At 36.4% G+C, this 24,415-nt stretch overlaps 1 protein-coding gene across 4 annotated transcripts in view; it reads right to left on the reverse strand.

Moving 5' to 3' along the window:
* Positions 1-15,471, reverse strand: part of stard8 (StAR related lipid transfer domain containing 8) — a 64,705-nt gene extending 49,234 nt beyond the window's left edge. For 2 of the 4 annotated variants that reach the window (XM_079871679.1, XM_079871678.1), the window contains exon 1: positions 11,435-11,757. In XM_079871679.1, the coding sequence (XP_079727805.1) occupies positions 11,435-11,549 (115 nt within the window). In that variant the 5' untranslated portion in view covers positions 11,550-11,757. Of the gene's footprint in view, positions 1-2,081; positions 2,353-11,434; positions 11,758-13,496; positions 13,528-15,305 lie in introns of those variants that run through there. The other 2 variants (XM_079871680.1, XM_079871681.1) reach the window with 2 other exon arrangements.
* Between the last annotated feature and the right edge of the window lie 8,944 nt (positions 15,472-24,415).

The raw sequence follows: 24,415 nt of genomic DNA on the forward strand, positions 1-24,415 counted from the left end.
AGTAAAATGTCTTTAGATAGAAGCATCTGCTGTATGAATAAATAGCAGCATCTGTGAAGTGTGTGTGTGGGGAAGGAAATGTTTTCTGTGCTCTAACTGTGTGTGTGTGTGTGTGTGTGTTTGGCTGAATACACCTCATTGTTCTTAGCGGTTCTTTGGCTTCTACCCACAATCCCACAATCCACCTCTACTTACCCCAATTAAACTTCTCATTTTCTTCTTTTACCAATCCTGTTTATGCCTTTCTATTTCTCCTCTTACATTTCTCCTTTCATTTACCAAACAAACAAACAAATGTGTGATTAACATTCCTCACTGACTGACATTCAAGTTCAGGGTTCAGAGGTCAAATTCTCACTAAACCCTGCAAGTCATAAGTAGCACAGCGTCAGTCATAGCGATAATGAAAATAATTAAAACACTGTTACGAAATTTAATGTTGACGTAAAAATATTACTAGACATATAACACTGCTACATTATCAATAATGCATCAATGTTTTTGAATATGAAATATCTAAAAAGGAATAGCATAAGGTGAGGCTAAAGAGTGAATGAAAACCAATAAACTGAAACCTGTTCAATGTCACATTCTATATGAGATTAATCAGATATCCTAGATACACAACATAAACGTAACATTACAGCTTGTATCTACACAAAAGGACGCAAATGCAAGTGAACTTGAACTAAGTTACGCGTTTGCCTGAGTGTGAAACTACCATTGTGGATGCACTCTTCTCGTAACAACAACGCTGAAACACGGGAAACTGAAGCACAAATAATTCACAAAACTATTACAACAGTGTTCTCATTATAATGTTATGAATATGACAGATTGTCGCTGCACATCTTGCGCTTAACTGTATTTTCATCATAACCAAAGTGATTCCAGGCATCACTGGCAGCTTTTAAATCCATAGTTTCACTTTATTTTGCCGGTCTGGACGCTATGCTGTCCTAACGGTAAACAGTCAGACCTCAGGTATACCGCCCAAAATGCTACAATAACCAATCAGAAATATATTTTTTAAAGTCATGGTGATCATTGTTTTCTTGACCAATCGTCGCCGTCACGTCCAAGTACTCATGCTCATCCCTACTCCAGGGGCCACAAGGGGGTGCTAGATTAATTAGATATCGTAGATTTTTTTTCTAGAGACAAATTGCATGAAAAACATTTAAAAAAAAAAGTAATAATAAAATAAAAAAGTAAAATCTACAGAATTTGATATACAAAAACGTTTTTTTCAAAAATTAACATTAACGTTTTGCTTCATTTGCCGCTTTTTTTTACAAGTTTATACATCTAAAGGTACTTTGAAGATGGGTAGAAAAAGATAAAGAGTCTAATATTTTACACAATTTTAATATTTTTGTTTTTCACCGTATAAAAGGTTATCTTTATACTTCAAAAACATACAGGGTCTTTAAAGGGATCAGCATATTTGGGGGTCCGGACCATAAAAAGTTTGAAAACCCATGTACACTGGGAGCTGTGGAAAATGATATGTTCAGAAAATAACACATTCAATTAAAATGTAATAATAAATAACAAAATCATAAAATAAAATAAATTATATATATTTATATATTATTTTTTATTTTAAAATAAAATAAAGTCTTTGGTTTAGTTTAAAAAAAGAATAAAATTAAATTTGACATCAGTGCCATTCTGCTTTCATTTTCATTCTGCTTTCTAAAGATAGAAAGATTCTAAAATCGCAAATTATTTTAATTTTACTGACAGATAAGACACACAAAAAGATGCAGTGTCAACTTAACAGAAAGTAAACATTTTCCAGATTATATTTTACACATTTATCTTTCACTGTATATTCTAGAAAGGGGTCCCTCGCAAGGAGGTCAAATTTGGAGATCTATGGCACCAAAGTTTGAAAAACCTTGATATTTAGAATCTAATGCACATCAATAAAATCTTAAACAATTTTAAACACTCTAGCCTATATCTGAGTTCTAAATCAAATCACATAGCTACAGAAAACTGTCCAACTACCAGAGGCACTTAGTATGGAGACCGCAGCCAGATGCACTGAAGAATAAAGTGAGGTTAAAACTCACCGTGACCCTTTCGATGTTGTTGGGACGACTTCTCCATCCTAATCACTTAAACTCCAGTGGTCTAACATTACATGTTAACATTCAGGAGACACAGAAAAGTGCCTTCCACAGCCATTCAAACACCTAAAACCTGCTCATGACCAACATCTCACACATTTCCAAAAGGTCCAACCAGAAAAGTCGTTTTTATCCAAACAGAGCCATAGCAAAGAGCAACATTTAACCGTCTCCGAGCAGTGGAGTGGGATCTGATTTACTGTGGTGGCGGTATGAAGGGGAGGGGGTAGGGGGTTCGGCCCATCCTGCCCACACCCCCACCCCCACCCATTTATACCATCTGGTTCCTGAGACCAAATGTTCGGCCATCAAAAACTCCTCCTCCACGTACCACACTACAGTCTGCGTGTGCTTGTGTGCCCTAACATGCTCTATGAGTTCAACGCCATAATCCAGACAGCCTGTCATTAGCCTTATTTGGGTTGTGTGCTAGGCCCTGAGGGACTGTTAGGTGCTTCATAAAGTTATTAAACTTGAAGTATAACAACCACCAACCAAAAAGCCCAACTGCAAACCTGCAATACTCAATTAAGGTGTATGCATGTGTGTTTCGGTGCATTATTGTGCTGAAAGTAGGGGTGTGTGATAAAAAATTTTTGCGATAATTAGACAATTTTTGTTGAATGTGTTTTTGTGATTTTGATTTTTAAAAATAGTGAAAAGCCGCCAGTAGGAGGTGGCAAATCACTTAACGAGTGAATCATTGGCTGCATTGGAATATACATGCTTCCCTACTATATAGTAGGGGGAAAAAAGGATATGAAAAGAGTTATGTCAGAATTCACAGTATTCATAAAACTGTAGGCAAATACCTGAAAGTTTCTTAAGTGAGCATCCAATGGACAACTTTACTATGCCATGAGACCACAGGGGATGAGTTGTGAAGAGATGCAAATGACGCTGGTATGATGAACATAGTACTTCCAGAAATCATTCAATGGGTTTGTTTGTAGCTATTTGATTTGTGAAAGATAGCATAACCAGAAAATTGTTTGTCTAAAATGTAACTTACATTTGAACTTTTTGTTTACTGAACTGTGGTATAAAATCAATCACAATTTGCAATCGTGCTAATGTTTGTGAAAATAAATTGCAGTCTTGCTTGTGATATAAATATAAGACAAAAACTCTAACTCAAACATTATAGATCAACTAACATGATCATTATAAAGGTATTTAAATGACGAAACACATTCACTTAAACGTATTTGCTGTTTCAGAATATCAGGTACTTTACTTTATAATAGAGTTTACAAGTTTGTGAGTATTTTGGAAAAAAAGGACAAATTAAATAAAAGCGATACATCAGTCATACAGCCCTACTGTGGCTGTGGTGTGTCACATGACAAGCATGACGCGTCGCCATGAAAATAATGTGATGTTGTCTAAAATAACGGTCGCCATAAAAAGTTCACGCTGGGGGCTCAGCTAGAATATGTTCAAATTACGTGCGAAATTAATATTGCCAATCCAGAGCTATAGTGTCCACACAGCTGACATGTTTTTCTGTTGTAGCTTATCCACGTTGTGTGCATGTAATAGACAATGAACAGTGCCATCGGTTGGAGAAGCACTAATTAAAGTCTGTTACGTCGGTTACTGATTTCGGCCCTCCAAAACCATTTTGGCCGAGAATTTTCGGTAGCCAAAATTTCGGCACATCCCTAATTCTAACCGCATTCAAAAACATTCATATTGTTTTTGCAAAGTATGTGACATAGCTACTTGATAATGTAATCTTGCACATAGTTAAAACAACAATTACAATATTATCGTAGATGAAACATATCGCAACCCCTTGCTGTACGGTGCAGAAAAGCCCAGGTTTTGGCATGAAAAGTAATTATGCATTCAAAATTCTACAGCTTTGAAAAATGACTGAGAGGAGTAGTTAAACGGAACAAGTGTCCTGCTGGTACTCAGTCAATTCTGATTGGATCAAAGTTCAGACGGACTGTATAGTCATTTCCTGTTCCCTGGGATTTGCTGTCATTCCTTTGGTCCTGTGAGAATGAGGGGAGAGGAAAGGAGTGGTGAAGGAGAGGGGGGGAAAGGACAGACAGTTCAGGAAACAAGGGATCAGACAGGAAAGCACAAAAGAAAATGTCATGGCGCAAAAAGGGTGTGGTGCTGTCATACACGCATCACTTCCTTTTCGATGGGCCTCTTTGATGTCTATCAGAAATCAGACACGCAACACACACGAACAAACACATGCTTACACACCCCATCGTACACCTCAGATATAGGGAGCAGGACCACGAGAGAATCACGACAGTGAGACAGACAGACGATGTAATATAAAAGAGGAAATGAATGACAGGGAGTGACTCAGTCAGCTTTGACCTTATGATGGATACTAAAATACTCTGAAGCCAATCATCAAATGCTAAAGGCAACATCAGCTCAATAACTGTGACAATTCGCTCGAAAACGGCTGTGACAATTTGTCCCCCTCTCAAACACACATTACTATACATACACACACCTATATATACACTGAGCTTTATCAGCACACACACGGACATACTGCTACACACAGCATTTCCACTTCAAACACATAAACACAGCATGACAAACACACACACATACACAGATCGAGCAGGAAAACCGAAGTTGAAAGCCACTTCAAACACGTGTGCTTTCTTGTGCGCATTTTTAAGCAGTGTGCTTTAACTTGTTGCTAACCCAAAATATTTGCGGTGTCTAAAATGATCCAACTAGAGAAACAGATTCATTCAATTCATAAAATCAAGAAAAGAGCATCCAATTAAATGTACAAATGTTCTGCACAAAAATTCGGTCATATTTGACAAAGTGCAAATCTAATTGATTGGCCAGTTTTCTTTGTAGTGCAATTTAAAAAATAAATAAAAAAAACCTTTAAAAAAATTTGCCTAAAACACCAATCTATAAAAAAAGTTATATTAGCATGCACGTTTATCACAACGAATTTTCACATCAAACACTAGTTTTGGTGTGGATATGCCGTTAGGGTTGGGAACAGGGAACCAGTTCTAATTCCGAGCGGGTTCCAAACACTCAAAACACTGGTGCACTGAAGAGTAACTAATAATTGACTAATTCGAACTACATTGCTCCGGGGCTCCACCTTCTTTGACATGGAAATCTTCTCTGGTTCATTTCTTCTGTTCAGTCCGACAAGGTCATTCGCGAGTGAAAACATGAACACGCTGGAGAGCTGCTTTATTGGTCAAGTTGTAATTCTAATTGACAGCAAAACTGACACTGTTTTTAATGTTTAATACTGTATAGCTGCTTTCCCAGGTGAATAGGGTAAAAAAAAAAATATACTAATAAATATCACCGTACTTCACCAGTTGATTTGTTTAAATATGCAAATGACGCATTCATTGTCTAATTAAATATGCACTAATTTGCATACATTTCTAGAACAAAAATCTGAACATTAGATGAAGTCAGTTTAAAAATTATTGTTTCAGTTATTTGATATATTATAGCCAAAGGTTTTTACAGAGGGGATTTAGGATATATCTATTTATCACTCCACAAATCAGAAAATACTGTCAACAGCCAAAAATAATAAAAAAAAAATTAGGAATAAAATGTTGTATAAAATCAGGAAAATTATATATGAGCAAACCCCTTTGTAAAAACCTTCATAATATAGATAAGTTTGGTGTATGTAAGTCTCACTGAAGTAGAGATTTCTGGCTCAATGTAGGAGGAAAAACTCATTTTGAGAAAACGGCCTTTAAAGATATATAGGCTATACTGTAATTGAAATCTACAGATGCAAATAGATAAAGTGTTAAAGATAAAGATCTAAAAGATACAGTTAAAAGTGTATTTTGGATGTTTTCTGGACACTAGTCTGAAAAAACACTTTATGAGAAGCCAAAAAGCCCATAATCTCAAAATTGACAGATGCATGAAAAAACACTGTTTTTGCCTGTAGTGTCTCCCCTTAACAAGGCCTCAGAATTTCAACACACACACAGATAACACAGTAATGAGAAAGAAAGATAATGAAACAGAATGTGAGAACATGTGTTACATGATCAACTTCCTCTTTCAGAGAATTCTGTTTGCACTTTACTGTTTGTGTACTTTCATGCCCTTTGTATGTCAGTGTCTGTTGTGTTGATATGCAGTTCTCACTTAATTTTCAGCAGCAGAGACTGAAAAACAGTGGTTTCCTCTGTGGCATTTTACCGTTGTCTGGATACAGATGACAAACATGTTCAGTTCAGCAGAAATCAACATCATCAAATACACCGTTATTCTTAGATGTACCCGAGTGCCATTTCGATTTAAAGTTAGTCTGCCAGACCACTGAGACCTCATCAGACCAATGTGACTTAATCATCGACCCAACTGAGATCTCATCCACACAAGCTCACTCTCTCCATTTTTTCCCCAAGTACTAACCTCTGACAGCAGCACAGATGCAGTATTTGTCTCTGTGCAAACTGGATGTCAAATTGAATAGAACAGAACTCTTAATACTATCTATAAACAATATTACATATGTAAGGAATAATTGACGATGGGCCATTGAATTATTCGAAAAATAATGCATTATGCAGAAAGGTTTTTGTCAAAATGCTTGTGTGTAGGACTAATTTCTCACGCATCTAATCCCAAGCCTCCATTGCTGGAGAGAGAGAGAGAGAGAGAGAGAGAGAGAGAGAGAGAGAGAGAGAGAGATATTAGCCCAAGTAGGCTATATGTAAACCACCTCAGCCTGTGCATCTCTCAACAGTATTCGGCAGCAGCTTCTCTAATAAAGTTTATGCTCTCCAAGAACAACGCCAATACCTCGCTAGTGAGAAATGTCAACTATTTTACTGATAAAATCGTCAGAGCTGCCAACACTTTGACAACATGTTTCTGTGTGAGTGTGTGCCTGTAATGTATGTGTGCGCATTTGAGTGGGAGAGCGGCAGGAAAAACTTATTTTTTTGGTAAAAAACATGGAAATAATGTGTCGTTTTTAATCCTATTGTTTACCATTTTATTTGCTTGGTAAGTGTTGTTGTGGGTTTTGGTTCTTTTGTTGTTATAATCTGTAAGGAGTAGGCCATTTGAAATAACTGAAATCATTTGGCGATGTGATATTAGAACTGTAATGCGGTCAAGACCTGCCTGGAACTACTTTAGGCGTGCGTTTCCCTGAAAATAATTGCACAATGCACATCTTAGAACATTCAACCAATCAGATTCAAGCATTCAACAGCCCCGTAGTATAAAATATTTTATAACATTTATATAATATTTGAATGTTTTTAAGTCTCTTATGCTCACCAAGACTGCACTTATTTAATCAAAAAACACTCAAATACAAAAAAGTATTAATGTGTGTAAAGTAGTATTACAATTTAAAGTAACAGTTTTCTATTTTAATATATATATATATATATATATATATATATATATATATATATATATATATATAATAGGCTATATAAAATATATAAAATGTGATGGCAAAGCTGAATTTTCAGCAGCCATTACTACAGTCTTCAGTAGCTATGTTTTCATCCTATGCATATGTTTTATGCGCATTTTGGGATATCGCATAAAAAAGGCTGGATGGAAATGGCAAGATGCGCATACATCCTAAAAATGGCCATTATAAAAAGTATTTGTACTCAATTGTGGCGGACACATTTTTTATCCGATAAGACGACGTGCATAAATTATGATGGAAACATTTACAGAATGCTGTAAATGTCCCTCGATGCGCAAACAAAAACTCAACAGTGGATGAGACTGGACTAACAAGCAGACTAATTTCATTGCACAGCATCTCAAATGTTGGTTTGATCATTCTGAAATGCCTGAAACAAAGTATTAGAATGATTTGATATAATGACCTCCTAGAAGTGTATCACATGATCGCATTCCCAAACACCAGGCATCCGATCTCAAGATTACATGCCAACGTTTATTGCATTTCGTCTGCACGCCCTGCGACACAAGTCATTTATGATATAGAAAAAAAGAGCCTCAGTTTCTTCCCTGATTGCAGCAACTTCCAATTTTATTACAAATATTCTTATATGTTGAATGAAATTATTCTTATATGCTTGTTTGGTGCTCAAGAAACATTTCTTATTATCATTAAAGTTGAAAACAGTTACTGAAAACAGCTACTTAATATTTTTGTGTAAAACATTTTTTTTTTTTCAAGATTCTCTGAGGAATATAAAGTTCAAAAGAACAAAATTTATTTGGAATATAATTTTGTAATAGAACAGTGTATGAATGCATAATTAAATTTGGACCAATTTAATGCATCTTTGCGAAGTAAAAAAAAAAAAAAATTGTACTGACCCCAAACTTTTGAACGGTAATGTATTTATTATATATAATAATTATATATGTAATATTAATATCCTTTGTTATTAGGTTTACATTGTTTACATTGTATATAGATGTACAGAGTAATTATTTTGCACATTATATTTTAATTTTAATACATTTTACTGTAAGAAAGACAATGAAACATTTGACTACTTCTTAATGCATATTTTCATTATCTTAAAAAATATTTTGAGGTCAAGCAATTGGCAGATCCCTACATTTTGAATAAAGAATATAAAAACCAGACAGACTTACAGAGAACATTAATTTTCCTGGCCTTTAACAGTCATCATTAATCTCATCTAATACTCCAAGGAAAAAAAGTAGCTAATGCGCCACGTTTGACAACATTTGGACACCATATAGTATTGTCTCTCTCTTGCTGTCTGGATGTTACCAAGTCAGTGCCAGTTACAAGTAAACAGTCACGCTTAGCCAATAATTTTTTTTTTTTTTTTTTAAACTGTCAATCCAGCCTTTTTCCTCTCTCTCTTCTTTATTCCTGTAATAGGATAAAAGAAGACCTGGAGATATAGAACAAGGATTTTCATGTACTTTTTATGTTGCAACACTGGATTTTCACGCCTTGCTTCCTCTCAGCTGACTTTCTATGTTACTACTGTATGATGACCTGATCATCCACAGGCTCAAACCATAAAGTCACACCAGCACATGACATGCTCACTCCCTGCATCCAAAAGGGTCATGTCATACCTTCCACTCTACAAATTCTTCTGAATGATCCCAACATTTAAAAACAATTGCTAGTTTACTTGTACAAGATCCTTGATCATAGCAATCTGATCTGTACATTTTGTACATTGCACATTCACTCACAAACAATGCACAATGCAATGAAGTTTTTCAAAGAGGCTGTTATATTGAATGAAGGTCCACTTAAAACTATATTGGATTCAACAGGAAAACATGAGCTCAAAATGTTAATCTCATTTTGAATGCAAAGCAGGCATTTACACAGAACTCTTTAAAGACACAGCTCCAAAATAAATAATGATTTAATTCTAAAAGTTAGAGGTAGGAAAATGTTCATTTAAAAATAAAATTATATACTAAATAATAAATTATATTATAATACTTTAGCCTTTAATTCATCAGAAATGATGACAGGGCTCAACAATAAGGACTGCCCGATGTCCCCGGCGTCAGCGTAAACAACGCTCAGGACAGTAGACGGAACTGTCACTTGCCCGATTATATAATTGACCGTTATTCCTAGTGAAGTGTAAATTGTTTTCATTTCTTAATGAATTTAGAATGTAGTGGTCAGTTTACTGAAATTAAGCAGCCTCAAATGATGTATGCGGCCGACTAATGCGACCTCCGGAGGATGCAGCCTGCAAAATGAGACGGCCATAGTCTGTCTTAAGTGAACGTAAACAGTTCACTTCGTAAAAAGCATGAAAAGCAATGTTTATTTCATTTGTATGTTTGTTCAATTGCATTTATTTATTGTATTTATTTGTGCTATCGCTCATAATTTGATTATTTGTTATTTTATTACTGACAGATTACTTGTCTTCAACAACATTTGAAATGTATATGAGTCAGGCTAGTAGTTTTTGGAGTCATCATAACCTTATTTATTAAGGTTATGGGTCAAAAACAACAAAAACAAAAACTAGGCCTATTTTATTTAATGTGGTAGGGTCTGTGAAAGTTTTGGCAGGGCAAGTAAAAATTAGCTGGCCCTTATAGTTAAGTCCTGACTGTTTATGTAATACTCTCTGTTCACGGATAAACTTGATCCTCACGTGGTCATCAAACAAATCACATGAAAGAGGAAATGCAAATTCTCTGTAAAAGAATAGAAGCAAACAATTCCAACATGATAAAACTATTTCCAAGGACAGGCGGTGCACTTCCAAACCGAGTTAATTGCAGCAACTGGAAAACTCATCAAGATTATCAGAGTCTCTATAGAAATTGGAAACTAGCACTGTCATGTTTGTAATGAGATCAGCAGAAAGTTGCCTCATAAATCAAAAAAAAATAAAGAAAAAAGTAAGGATTGTTATAAAACCAAAACTGAGAACACACAGATATGTCAGTTATGTTATTGAAAGCAATTTCAGATTCTCTCACACTCTTTCTTTCTCCAGATAAAAGCCTTTTAGGCAACCAAAGTGGTTATTAGCAGCGCTGCGTTAATGCACAGACAGTGACCATGTCTCAAAACCTACTGAGGTACCAACCTAGCACTTCTGAGCATCACATGCAGCTATCTAGGTAGGAAGCTCATTGGTATATTGAGACACATACAGTATAAACTCAAGGAGACTGGTGAAGGCTACTGTAAACTGATCTCTCACTGCCTCACTCACACCTAGCTCTCTGCGTTTCCCACAGTCGCGTGCGTGTGGTTGCTGGCCTCTAAAATGAATGAATAGATCTTTTATTTCAGCTGCATGCAAAAACGTGGCAGCGCGTGCACACTCAAGTAGCCTGATCCATGGGAACCACCGTTATTGTTTCAACAAAAAAAAAAAACTCTAAATCGGCTTAGTAAACTTTGTATTAGCCGGCTGTCATCAAAAATAAATACATTAAAATTCTAAAACCATCTGGGATTCCTTACACAGAACTAATCAATAACTTGACAAACCATGCGGAAACCATGGTTACCACGGTAAATTTCAGAGGATTCGTCAATGCATGAAGGAAACCTCAAGGGTTCGTTTCATTATTGCGAGTCACTGATACACATAAATATCGATTATACAATATTTCATTACATCTTTTATGATGTAACAAACATGTGTCATTTATTATTACATTAAATGCTCATAATAACCTTATATAAAGCATACTTGGAAAGACTTTCGAGCTCTGTTGGAAGGTTATAAATGGACTGACTCTTTCTCTCACCCGATAGCTTTAGAAATCCACACTCTCTGTAAAAACAACCGTTTGTCTGCATAACTTACCCGCTATTTGCCGCTGTTTCGCCTTCCTTCGCAGTAAAGTCAGGGCTCTGTATGTAGAATCTCTTAACTGTGAAGTTAGAGATCGCGCCTGTTGGCCATTGCAGCTTTTATCCATTTCCAAACTCCTTCGCTAACTCTCTCCTGACTTCTGAACCCAACTTTTAACCCTGGACCTCTTCTTTCTGAGACTCTAATGCGTTCGAGGTCTTATCCTGAGACGGAGCAGTGATTATTCATGCTGCTTCTTCATTATGTTATCGCTATCGTTTCATTTCTTAAAAAAAAAAAACTCTCATTAAAAGGACTTTACGTGGAGGCTGCGTGTAACCATTCAAACCGCTAAGCATCACGGGACATGAAGTCTCTTTACGCGTGCGTCTTTTGACTGTACTAGTAGTTTCCTTCAAGAAGTCTAGCGGTCTTTTTTAACAGCCCTGAGATAGGCTATTTGATGTGTATTGTAGGTTTTTTTATGTTTCGTCATGCAAAGGACACGTTAAATGCCCACCAGTCAAGTTCATTACTTTAAATAAATAAATAAATAAATATATAAATATAAATAAATAAATATATAAATATATATATATATATATATATATATATATATATATATATATATATATATATATATATATATAGACGCAAAATGTTGTGCTAAGGACAAAATAATAACCTAATAAACGTCTAATATAAACATTGATCCAGCGATAATGTGTCCCCATCTGTTATTTGACAACATATTTTTTAATAATTAAAAAAAAAAGAGCTTGTTTGGTTAAAAAATGTTTTCTTAAAAATAATGATTTCACATAATGACCTTATCTGATTAAAAACTCCTGGACAAAAGGGTTGATGCTGCCATAATAGGGTGAATGTAACAACAAATTAAAAATAATAGAGTATTTAAATAATCCAGCCTGGTTCAAAGGCTCCTGATGCTCTGCCATTGTGGACTGATACTTTTTCCTGACTTTGATCTGAATGACAGTGTAAATATACAAAGTAAATATCTCACACTTATGGTATGTGCTTGACCAAACTATGTGACTAAATAAAGATCTAATCTGAAGATCAATGAGAAGAACTTTTCTAAAGTTTGTTCACATGCCAGAGATTGAACAGTGACGAGATGAAGCAATCACATTGAGTGAATAACCATTAAAAGGAAAGACACTTGCAGTAGACTATTTAAAACAAAACAAAAAAACAAGCAATCACTCATGTGGACTAAAGATGGCTTGTCTGTGTGTAATTTACACCAAAAGAACCACAGGCATTAGTCTGTTTGCTGAGCTTATTCATTTGCAAACTAGGATGAACTACATACATTCATAAAATTCTAATTAGAGTCAAATAAAACATAACCATATGTCCCATCAGAAACTGAACATGGTGTGCCCTAAAATATGTTCCCCAAGGGGGCTGAGTACATATTTGTTAGTCTGATTATTTTTTTAACTAGAACAAGAAAATACTCATAGTCTTTTTTGAATTTTCCTGTAAAGATCAGCAGGTAATCATAAAACATATAAATATAAAAATAAACATAAAGCTATAACTTTTGTGTTTTTATATTCAAGCACTTCCAGAGAGTGGCTCCTAAAATGGCACACACAAGGAACCCGTGTGCCTCACAGTCTACTAGTCTGTGGTGAATAATTAGACATTAGATATCTACCATGCCATCTGAGGTGTGTTATAAATAGTATGATCTACTTTCTGTCACGTGATCCTACCATTACTTTCCTAAAATGCAACTGGGTGACATACAGTATATGACTGCACCACCGACTGCACTGAGTGGGTAGAGGTCAAGGAGAACAGCTCAAACTATAGTTTATGAGATATCATGAAAGTAGCGTCAGAGTGTTTTAAATGAACAGAGATATAGCAGAGAGAGAGTTAAATATAGAACCATTCTTAGGTTGTTTCAGGCTGAACTGTGTCCACATCACTCTAAATAATGTGCAGTTGCAGTCTTTTTCTATATTTGCTCTAGCAGCAGCCATAATGTGGTTACAAAGCCATTCAGCTACAGTATAATAGAATCTCACGTCCTTACCTGAGCGCTGGACACGACAGCAGGTCAGCTTCTGAAACATCAGGAAAAATTGTACATTCATATTTGATGAAATCTAACAACAAGATCTGTGTCTGATTTTCTCTGTGCACTCTCACTTTGTGCTTCAGCATCACCTTGATAAAATAAACCTGAAGTACAATTTTAACGCTGTAAGGCAATACACACTTTTCTTCAGACTAAATTCAAATAGCTTTATATGGCTTATATAAAGGGTCAGCAAGATTTTTATTTGTGTATTTGAAATGTAATGCTTTTTTAAGTAAAGAAGCAAAAGGTGATCAAAAATGACTGTAAAGACATTGATAACGTTACAGACTTTCTATTTCAAATAAATGCTGTTCTTTTGAACTTCCATATATGTAATTCAGAAAAAAAAACATGTATCATAGTTTCCACAAAAATATTAAGCAGCACAACTGTTTTTAACTGATAATAATAAGAAATGTTTCTTGAGCAGAAAATCTGCATATTAGAATGATTTCTGAAGGATCATGTGACAATCAAGACTGGTGAAGAAATTTGACATCACAGGAATAAACGACTTTTTAAAATATGTGACCCTGGACCACAAAACCAGATTTATACATCATCTGAAAGCTGAATACATAATCTTTCCATTGATGTATGGTTTGTTAGGATAGGACAATATTTGGCAGAGACACAACTATTTGAAAATCTGGAATCTGAGGGTACAGAAAAATCGAAATATTGAGAAAATCGCCTTTAAAGTTGTCCATTTCTATTGGCGATTGTGCTGCATCCATTCACAAAAATAAATGTTTTATATATTTAAGGTGGGAAATTTACTAAATATCTTCATGGAACATGATCTTTACTTAATATCCTAATGATTTTTGGCATAAAAGAAAAATCTATAATTTTGACCCATACAATGTTTTATTGGCTATTGCCACAAATATACTCGTGCAACATAAGACTGGTTTTGTGATCCAGGGTCACATATATTAAAGAACGCATTTAATTATTTCTCAAATCAAATAGTCTTGGTGAGCATAAGAGACTTCAATTTTCTGTTATCCTTCAAATTAAGGAAACTGTTAGAGTAGCAGTGTCTGTTGAGTGTGCAACTGAATCAAAGTGTGTTTCTCCAGAAATTTCAGTTGAACAGACATTCCACTGTATCCTAAGTCTGCAACGGAAAAAAAGTAAATATATCAGGATCTCTCACTTAGGAACGTTGTGATGTCATGGGTTTTGCAGTGCAGCCCATTGGCTGAGCAATGCGGAAAGGCTGAAAGGAGGCTTTTAAAAAGATGTTGCCCTGGTAACAGAGTTTTGACCGGCTCTCACTAGTCAGTGAGTGAGTCCAGTTCAGTAAATTATAATTTCCTACGCCCACTGCATCAGCCCAAACACTTACACATGCTCACAAAGTGCCTTCTAACAACTATTCACACAGTATATATGCTATAAAACATTCCTTTTCAAAAAAGAAAACATTTACCCTTAACTGACAATTATAAACTTTTGAGAGTTGTTTCCCTCACACAGAAAGTACTGTGGTGGTACTATGACAGTAAACTATGAAACAAGAAAACTATGTCCAAAAATGCCTAAAAACATGGTAAGATCATGGTAACTTTTGGTACTTTTTGTTAGTGTTCAGTGCCTGCGACGACACAGAGCTGTTTTAATTCTTAAATAGACCTGGTCCTGACAGCTGTCAATCAAAGCATAACTCACAGTTTTCTCATGCTTTTAAATCTATACTTTGTGTTTTGTGCACCTCTCTTTCTCTCATTCTCTCTCGCTCTCGCTCTGTCTTACCTTAGCCTGGTTGACGAAAGCTCTTAGACAGTTGACAAAAGCCATGTTCACAGGTACCCACACTGAGGGTCAGGTTCAAAAGGTCAAGGGTGAACAGTCATGAAGGTTGCCGTGTTTGAGTCTATGCAGATTAACGGCTCTCTGAGAGTCTTATGGTCCTGAGCTCAACGGCTTGAAGAGGCAGATAGGGAGGGGCCACAAGGCCATATTTCAGCTGGCCAAGAGGAGAGATTCTCTGCATACCACTGTAGCTAGCGCTAAATGCTAACACACAAAGGGAACAGCATAGAAGCCCAGCCGGTCTGCAGTCAGAACAGAGACCTCACAGGGCATAGCACACCATAGCAAACTTTAAAGTCATTCCAACCTCCTATTATTTTCTTTCTTCAGTGAAATACAAAAGGTAATGCTATAGCCAGAATTAGCCACTCTTGTATTACACCATTTCTAATGAATCACAAGGATGACGGAGACCCTTAACTATTATATAACTTCTGAAAACTTGAAATATAGCATATATGGACCACTTGTGTTTTTTTTGTAGGTTGGAATAATTACATCATTTTTGGGTCAACATACCCAAACTATGTAAAGTAAACAGTAGTCAGATAAAAAAATATATATTCAGATTCAGCTAGCTTTATTAAAGCTTGCTGTGTATTGCAAAACCATGACATGTTTACAAAATGAACCAACAATATTTGACTTACATTATTTACTAGAAGTATAATTTCAATAATTGAACAATACATTTGCGTGTCTACTGTTCATTGATGTTGGTTGATGGTATTATGACATGCAGACACATAAATTAAATGTTTAAATGATCACTGACTGGTGTAACACCTACTGTAAATTGCAATACACAAAGAACGTAATGTGTACAAGTGCATGTATTTGTGCACATTATAACTTAAACAGTTTAAATGATATAAAATTAAGCCAGTGTTTCTGTTCGCACATTTTTGATGCCCCCCTTAAACTGTCTAGTTCATTAGTAGAGGCTTCAAGACCTCTAATGTGTGTATCAGATAAAAGAGACATTGAAAATGTGCTGTGTTGGCGTTCCTTTTGTTGGGAAACACCTTATACCACAAATGAAGATGTGGAAAAAAGTACTTAAGTGACTGAGATAGCATGAAGGAAGACAAAACCACCTTAAAGCCAAAAATCGATGAACACACTAAAACATGAAAGCGATTTGACACCTCAGCTCTGTTTCTGACTATTAGATCCCTGCAGGCAAACAGACACACATCTGTTTAGTCATCAGTTGCTCTCTTGAGAACCTGCACCCACTCTTGTTATGTATCAAAAACACAGAAAACAAAACGAACAGTGTTTTCAATCTCCCACTCGAACATGCCTGAGATCTCTCTCACACACACACACACACACACACACACACATGCACACACGCACGCACACACACACGCGCACACACACACACACACACACACACACACACACACACACACACACACACACACACACACACACACACACACACACACACACACACACACACACACACACACACACACACACACACTCCTTTACACAGGCCTACACATACAGTATATGAATGTATCCCTGAGTCCCATAAGCACCTACCTCAGCAGATTTTCCTCTAACTCATTTGGGATATCATTCTGCTTATTTTAAATAATTTGGACTTTATTCTCTATTTATCACTACACAGACAGGACCAGTAGAATTTATTTCCAAAATTTCACTCATTGCATAGAGAAACTCCCTATAGTAACCTGGTGTAAAGTGCCTTCCTTAAATACACCGGTGTTGGTTTACACATGGGTTCTTGTGGGGATTAAACAAGACCCCTCAATATTTAATTTTTCTATTATTGTGTGCAGGCAGTTTGATTATTTTCAGAGCTAATTACAGTAATAAAGATGTTAAATGCCTTTATGGTTAATTTTTTGACTCAGGCACTCTGATTAAAAACCTAGGGACAAAAACATAATTTCCAAGTCATGGATTTTCATTTGTTATTGTCACCCTGCAATATCCCGTCAAAAAACAACAATGATTAACATAATTATTTCATCATCATTCTCATCATCTCTGTTTCTCTGTCAAATTGTGTTTTAGAACTAAACACAGAGAAAAGATACTGTAAATGACCTGTCAATCAATATTCACTCAAATTATTTGACTCATTAGCTCAATCAGAAAGAAAAATGACTAATCAATTTCTCAGCCAGTGCAGACTACAATGTGCGGTCCTTTATTATTTCCAAACGCGCAAAATTACTTACTGAATGAGTTTTTTTTTTTTTTACATTATATAATTCAAAGGCACACTATGGAATATTTCTAATACAATTTCTCTGATCAAACTTCATCTCTTCAGAACCTAATCATTATCAGAAGAAATGTTTAAAAAATGGGTGTAAAATGAAAAAGAGAGAATAATGATTCTATATAATGATTCAATAATGATAATGATAATGAAAATAATGCAAACATTTTGGCACAATTATTTATTTTTTTAAATAATTGCTATAATTGACAGAGATGAATCACCAGACCTTGCAGACCAAAGGTTTTCCTTAATGGTTCTTCCTGTAAAAAACATTCAGCTGAAATATCAAATGAAACAACAAACAGAATCTGAACTGAACTGCGGTAAACACAATATTAAACATTATGTGTATCAATGATATAACAGCTCCAACACTCAACAGTTTAGCTCAAATGCAAAAGGTTTAGATAGTCCTTAAGCCAGTTTCATCCTTCTAGGTTCCATCTTTTCAAAAAACATTTTATTGCAACTAGATGCTGTTGCAAAGGTATCTTAGAAAAGTGCTGTTACCAGGATCTGTTTATGTGCTTCTGATCTGGCACTGATGGTTTGAAAGAGCAATCTGCTGCACTCATCTCTCAAGAACGTCATTTAAACCGGCTGTGAGCAGAGAGTAGGATTCCAGGCATCAATATCTACATCAAATACAGGAATGCAGACAACAAATGTTCTTTTGACATTCAGGTCACATATACCTCTTCTTTAGAGACGTGCTCAGTGTCGTCCTTCCCTGATGTTCTGTGATGTTATCTCCAAAGAGGAAAGATTATAAACTGAGAAATTCTTTTGCTTTCCTATGCTGTCTGTTGTTCTTTTCTTGTGCAGGACTGACTTAAGTAATCACAAACTCCTCCAGCATGGATTTTTGTTAAAGGAGAACTCCGGTCAATTTTAACATTGAGCTCATTTTTTTGTACATTTGGAGTGCTGTCAATACAGAGAACAATGACAAAAATCGGTGTTGCCTACACCGTGTTATCCTCTTTTTAAAATTTGCACCCTGTTGACTTCAATGGGGCAAGTTTTAAACCTGCTTTTAGCCTCTTAACATCCTTCATGTGTCATTACAAGTGCACAGGTCATGTGAGTGATTCCTTCAGAGTGAACGCGGGTCAATCTGACTGCAGTAGATGTGAAAGATATGAATAAAAATGATGTTTATTCAGCCAGCGCACATACCTGTATTTACATCCTGTTTTCGGTCGAAGTCCATAGTAATCGATTGTCGAGTTCACGCGCATGATCATAGGTACTAAACCAATGCGCGTGAACTCGACAATCGATTACTATGGACTTCGACCGAAAACAGGATGTAAATACAGGTATGAGCGCTGGCTAAATAAATATCATTTTTATTCATATCTTTCACATCTACTGCAGTCAGATTGACCCGCGTTCACTCTGAAGGAATCACTCACATGACCTGTGCACTTGTAATGACACATCAAGGATGTTAAGAGGCTAAAAGCAGGTTTAAAACTTGCCCCATTGAAGTCAACAGGGTGCAAATTTTAAAAAGACGATAACACGGTGTAGGCAACACCGATTTTTGTCGTTGTTCTCTGTACTGACAGCACTCCGAATGTACAAAAAAATGAGCTCAATGTTAAAATTGACCGGAGTTCTCCTTTAAGGCACGTTTACCTTGCACTACTTTTAAATGGTAGGCCTATTACAGACTAATACAGCCACACTACACGATATTAGCCCTGATTTTCCACTAAAAATCAGTTCATGGAGACTGCCGACAGAAGCCTGTAAAAACATAGGCAAATCAGTGCTCGTTCACATGAACGACGATCGCTTTTCGAATGAAAGACGCGATCTGTGAGAAGCGCTGATGTGTTAGCATGTTAAATTGATCTGTCTGCGATTTAAGTCTTGTTGTGTAAAATGTGTTTTGACTGGAACTGACATCTACATACAGTTGTGTAGAGTGAAAAGAACATCAATCATAGGTTTTTTAATCAAACTTTGAATGTTGTGTAGCTTATGAGCGCCATGAAGCAGACACGTCGCTGTACGTGAAGTGAGTTTCCTGGTGTCCAGAATTGCTTAGCTTGTGCAAACATATCCATAATGCAATGTTTAGATGCTTCCTGAAGCAAGGTGCAGGGCCCAGTGAGAGTTAGAGGAAGAAGGGCCCCCTCGGTCGGTCCATTCGCCACAGGGCCCTCTAAAGCTGGATTTTGATCGACTGTTTTGACAGAGCCATGATGAGAGTCCCAGCGCTACCTCTGTCCTGGTGAGCAGGTGAAAAACATCTTTAGCTCAGCTGGCCCACAGTGCACCACCATCTTCTCCTAAAAATGTTGATATTTTAGAAGTGCAGAGAAAAAGAGGCTAGTCTGGAATCTGAAGACGCTGTAATGATCACGTTAGAGATTTGGAGCAGCTGCTCTGAGGGATCTTTCATAGTTAAAAGTGACCTTTCTCCTCTGCCCCAGCAGTGAACTCTCTTATTAATGTAATAAAACAAGCCTCTCTTTCTCTTTCTCTTTCATGCACACGCGCGCGCGCGCGCGCGCGCACACACACACACACACACACACACACACACACACACACACACACACTTACTTACTTTACTGCCAGAATGTTTTTTGTGGCATTATAGGCTTATTATTTGTATAGTGCAGAATAGAGTGGACAGGAAGAAATGTGGGAGAGAAAGGAGGGTTGGAAAGGAGCATGAGCTAGGAGTTGAACGTGTCGGAGGGCTGCCCATTGCTTCGTGATATATGTTATTACATGACAGGATAGCGTCAGAACAAATACAGGCACAACGAATGGATTTTTTTTTTGTCTGGTAATTACTTAAATAGAGAAGCTCTATTCTTTACAATGTGTTTTCCTGGTCCTTGTACACCATGTATTTCAACTACTGAAGCCTCACTTTGTAGAGAAGCAAAGGACTCATTCTTTAAGAAAATGTTTGTCTACCTACCTATTGTTTGTATGAACACCTGTATAGTAATTCTTTACCTAAACATTTTAGTTCTCTCATCATTTACTCACCCTTATGTTGTCTCAAACTCATAGGAATTTCTCTTCCAGCACAAATTAAGATATCCTTATGGAGAAATGATGTCTGTTTGCCATTCGAATGGGGACCAAACCTTCAAGCTCCAAAAGAAACATAAAGGTAAAGGACCATTAATCTAAGTCACCAGTCATTTAGTCTGATATCAAAGATATCAGACCAAGGGACCACAAACTAGAGACTGCAATTGCAAGATGTATGATGAAAAGTGTTTGGTCTGTTCACACTCAAAACAAATTCAATTGTTTTAGAAGACCGGTTAAACCATGTGCCTCGTATGAATTTCCTTTATATTCCATTTACTGAATGTCTATTTTGGTGTTTGAAAGTTTAATTATCCCATTCTCTTCTTTTGCATTGTAGGAACAAACAGACATTTCATCTCCATTTAAATATCATCTTTTGCCATTTTAGTACAGTGAACTCATTGTCATGTTCAAGAAACCAATTTGAAATGATTCGAGCTTTATGACATGGTGCATTATCCTGCTGGAAGTAGCCATCAGAGGATGGGTACATGGTGGTCATAAAGGGATGGACATGGTCAGAAACAATGCTCAGGTAGGCCGTGGCATTTAAACGATGCCCAATTGGCACTAAGGGGCCTAAAGTGTGCCAAGAAAACATCCCCCACACCATTACACCACCACCACCAGCCTGCACAGTGGTAACAAGGCATGATGGATCCATGTTCTCATTCTGTTTACACCAAATTCTGACTCTACCATCTGAATGTCTCAACAGAAATCGAGACTCATCAGACCAGGCAACATTTTTCCAGTCTTCAACTGTCTAATTTTGGTGAGCTCGTACAAATTGTAGCCTCTTTTTCCTATTTGTAGTGGAGATGAGTGGTACCCGGTGGGGTCTTCTGCTGTTGTAGCCCATCCGCCTCAAGGTTGTGCGTGTTGTGGCTTCACAAATGCTTTGCTGCATACCTCGGTTGTAACGAGTGGTTATTTCAGTCAAAGTTGCTCTTCTATCAGCTTGAATCAGTCGGCCCATTCTCCTCTGACCTCTAGCATCAACAAGGCATTTTCGCCCACAGGACTGCCGCATGGATATTTTTCCCTTTTCACACCTTTCTTTGTAAACCCTAAAAATGGTTGTGCGTGAAAATCCCAGTAATTGAGCAGATTGTGAAATACTCAGACCGGCCCGTCTGGCAGCAACAACCATGCCACGCTCAAAATTGCTTAAATCCCCTTTCTTTCCCATTCTGACATTCAGTTTGGAGTTCAGGAGATTGTCTTGACCAGGACCACACCCCTAAATGCATTGAAGCAACTGCCATGTGATTGGTTGATTAGATAATTGCATTAATGAGAAATTGAACAGGTGTTCCTAATAATCCTTTAGGTGAGTGTATAAGAGTATATTTGTATTTTATAAACAGGTAAGGATTGTATTTATTGATTTTTTTTTATGTATGTATACATGTATGTTGTGTCCATGCCTGTTTTAGGACATACTGTATCCACAAACATGATGCAAAGTTTATCTGGTGTCAGAATAAAAAATAAAAAAAACATTCATAACTTGACTTTGTTCTCTTTTGTAATCCACATAGTCAAACGCTGCCGTTTCTCTTTCTGTAACAGTTGCTACAGAATTGCTAACACACTAAAATGACATGCACAGTACAATTATTTAAACTGACACACAGAGAGCAAAACCTCTTCTCAAGTCTCCAAAAGTCCAAACACATTTTCTGCTTTACACACATTTTGCAATTCAAAATGGCGCTTTAAATGCACTGAACACGGTTCTCTGCAGACACAACAATCTGACATAAAGTCGCATGTTTGCCATTTCAAAACACTGCCATTCAAAATGACACTACATGATACATGTGCCACCTGACCAACACCTCAATGGTTAATTGTTAACACTTCAATCTTTTTCGGTTTACTGTTTTTTGTGAGCATATTTTTGTTCAGTCCAATGTAAATATATCTGCTGACATATGCATATGTTGCACTGACTTGTTCGGTGAGTGTTAATTGTGCCATTTCGTGCAAAAGTTTGATTTTGATAATGCTATATGTAGTTTTGGTTGCAGTGCTTCATTTTGCAGGATATATTAGGTATTATTTTGCAGGATATATTAGGTATTATTTTGCTATTTGGGTGTGTGGTTTTGTGAATTGTGTTAAGTTTTTTGATAAAAAACAGCCAAGTTTGCAAAATTGTGTGTTAGCAATTGGAAAAAAATGTAAACTGTAACGTGGTAGATCTGATCATTACATTTACATCCATGCATTTGGCAGATACGTTTATCCGGAGCAATTTATAGTGCATTCTGAATACACATTTCGTCCCCTTGGAATTATAAGGTTCTATCTGACATTTTTGTCAAAATTTAGTTATTCACATATGCTTATTCTGTGACCACTTCTTTACATTATGTGATGTTGTTTTTTAAGTTGTGTACATTTTGGAACTTTTTATTTAGAAAATAAAAAGGTTCTTTCTACACAGTCGAATGGAATGCAAAAACTTTAAAGCTCAAATATATATCTCTCAAAACTGCTCAGAACGCAGATAGAACCTTATAATTCCAAGGGGACGATGTTCCCTGGGAAAAACCTGCATCTGCCATATGACTCCTCAAACGTATTTGAACTGCTGCTACTGCTTCTCCAAATGTCTAATTTGTTGTTTTAGGATGGACTAACTCTTTGCTTTTAAATCTGGATGAAGGAACAAAGTTTCAATAAGATATTTTAAAGAAACACGTAAGCAGACACAAAGATTTGTTGAGCTGCAGCTCGTGTCTGGCTCCAGTCTGCACTTTACAGGAGCTAGGGTTAGACTTCAAACAACCAATCATAGACTTCAATGCAGCAGCTGAAAAAAAAAAAAAAAAACACATTAACATATTAATTATATTTAGAGCTCATTGACAAGATCACATTAACAACTAGAACTGTCGTTTTCCCACATTTGCTCTTCCCTGCTCCATCTTCCTTTGGTTTTCTATTTTGACCAAAACAGATTGAGAAACTTCAGCAAATGAGTCTGTCCTCGATTATAAAATCCCCTCACAGAGCTTGATATTTATAAACTGTGCTGATAATGCCACAAAGGGATATTTCACCCAAAAATTTAAATTCTGTCATCATTTACTCACCCTCAAGTCTCAAACTTCTGTGACTTTATTTTATTGGAACATATTTTGAAGAATGTTGGTAACAAACCTTTTTCATTACCAGTGACTTACATTGTATTGAAAAATCAAAACTTCTTAAAAAAAAAATCAAAATTTCTTATTTTGTGTTCCACAGAAGTGATGACAATTATCCCTTTAAGACCAACAAGAGGTCAGCTGAGCAACACCATTAGATACACGCATATAAAGGTCGGAAGAAACACTAACGATTTTCTCACACTCACACACCTTTACTTAATCACAAACACACCTCAGTTGCACCTTATGGTTCAGGTGCTGCAATGCATTGAAAGTGAAAATTAAAGTCTTTTTTTAGGCATTCAAGATGGAAAGTCTAATTATAATTACTATCACATAGAGAGGCAAAGGCAGAGAGAGAGAGAGAGAGGAGTGAAGACTGTGTGTTTCTCTAGGTGAGGTAAACAGAACAGCTGGTATGTGTCTGTATATGAGGAGAGAATGTGAATGGAAGACTGTCTTTGTCAGACAGACAGGAATATGTGTGTGAAAGGATCCTCTAAATGAAGAACAGCATTTATACAGACAGAAACAGCACTTCCAATTCGACC

The sequence above is a fragment of the Squalius cephalus genome (genome assembly GCF_949319135.1).
Source record: "Squalius cephalus genome assembly, chromosome: 5".
NCBI classification, from domain to species: domain Eukaryota; kingdom Metazoa; phylum Chordata; class Actinopteri; order Cypriniformes; family Leuciscidae; genus Squalius; species Squalius cephalus.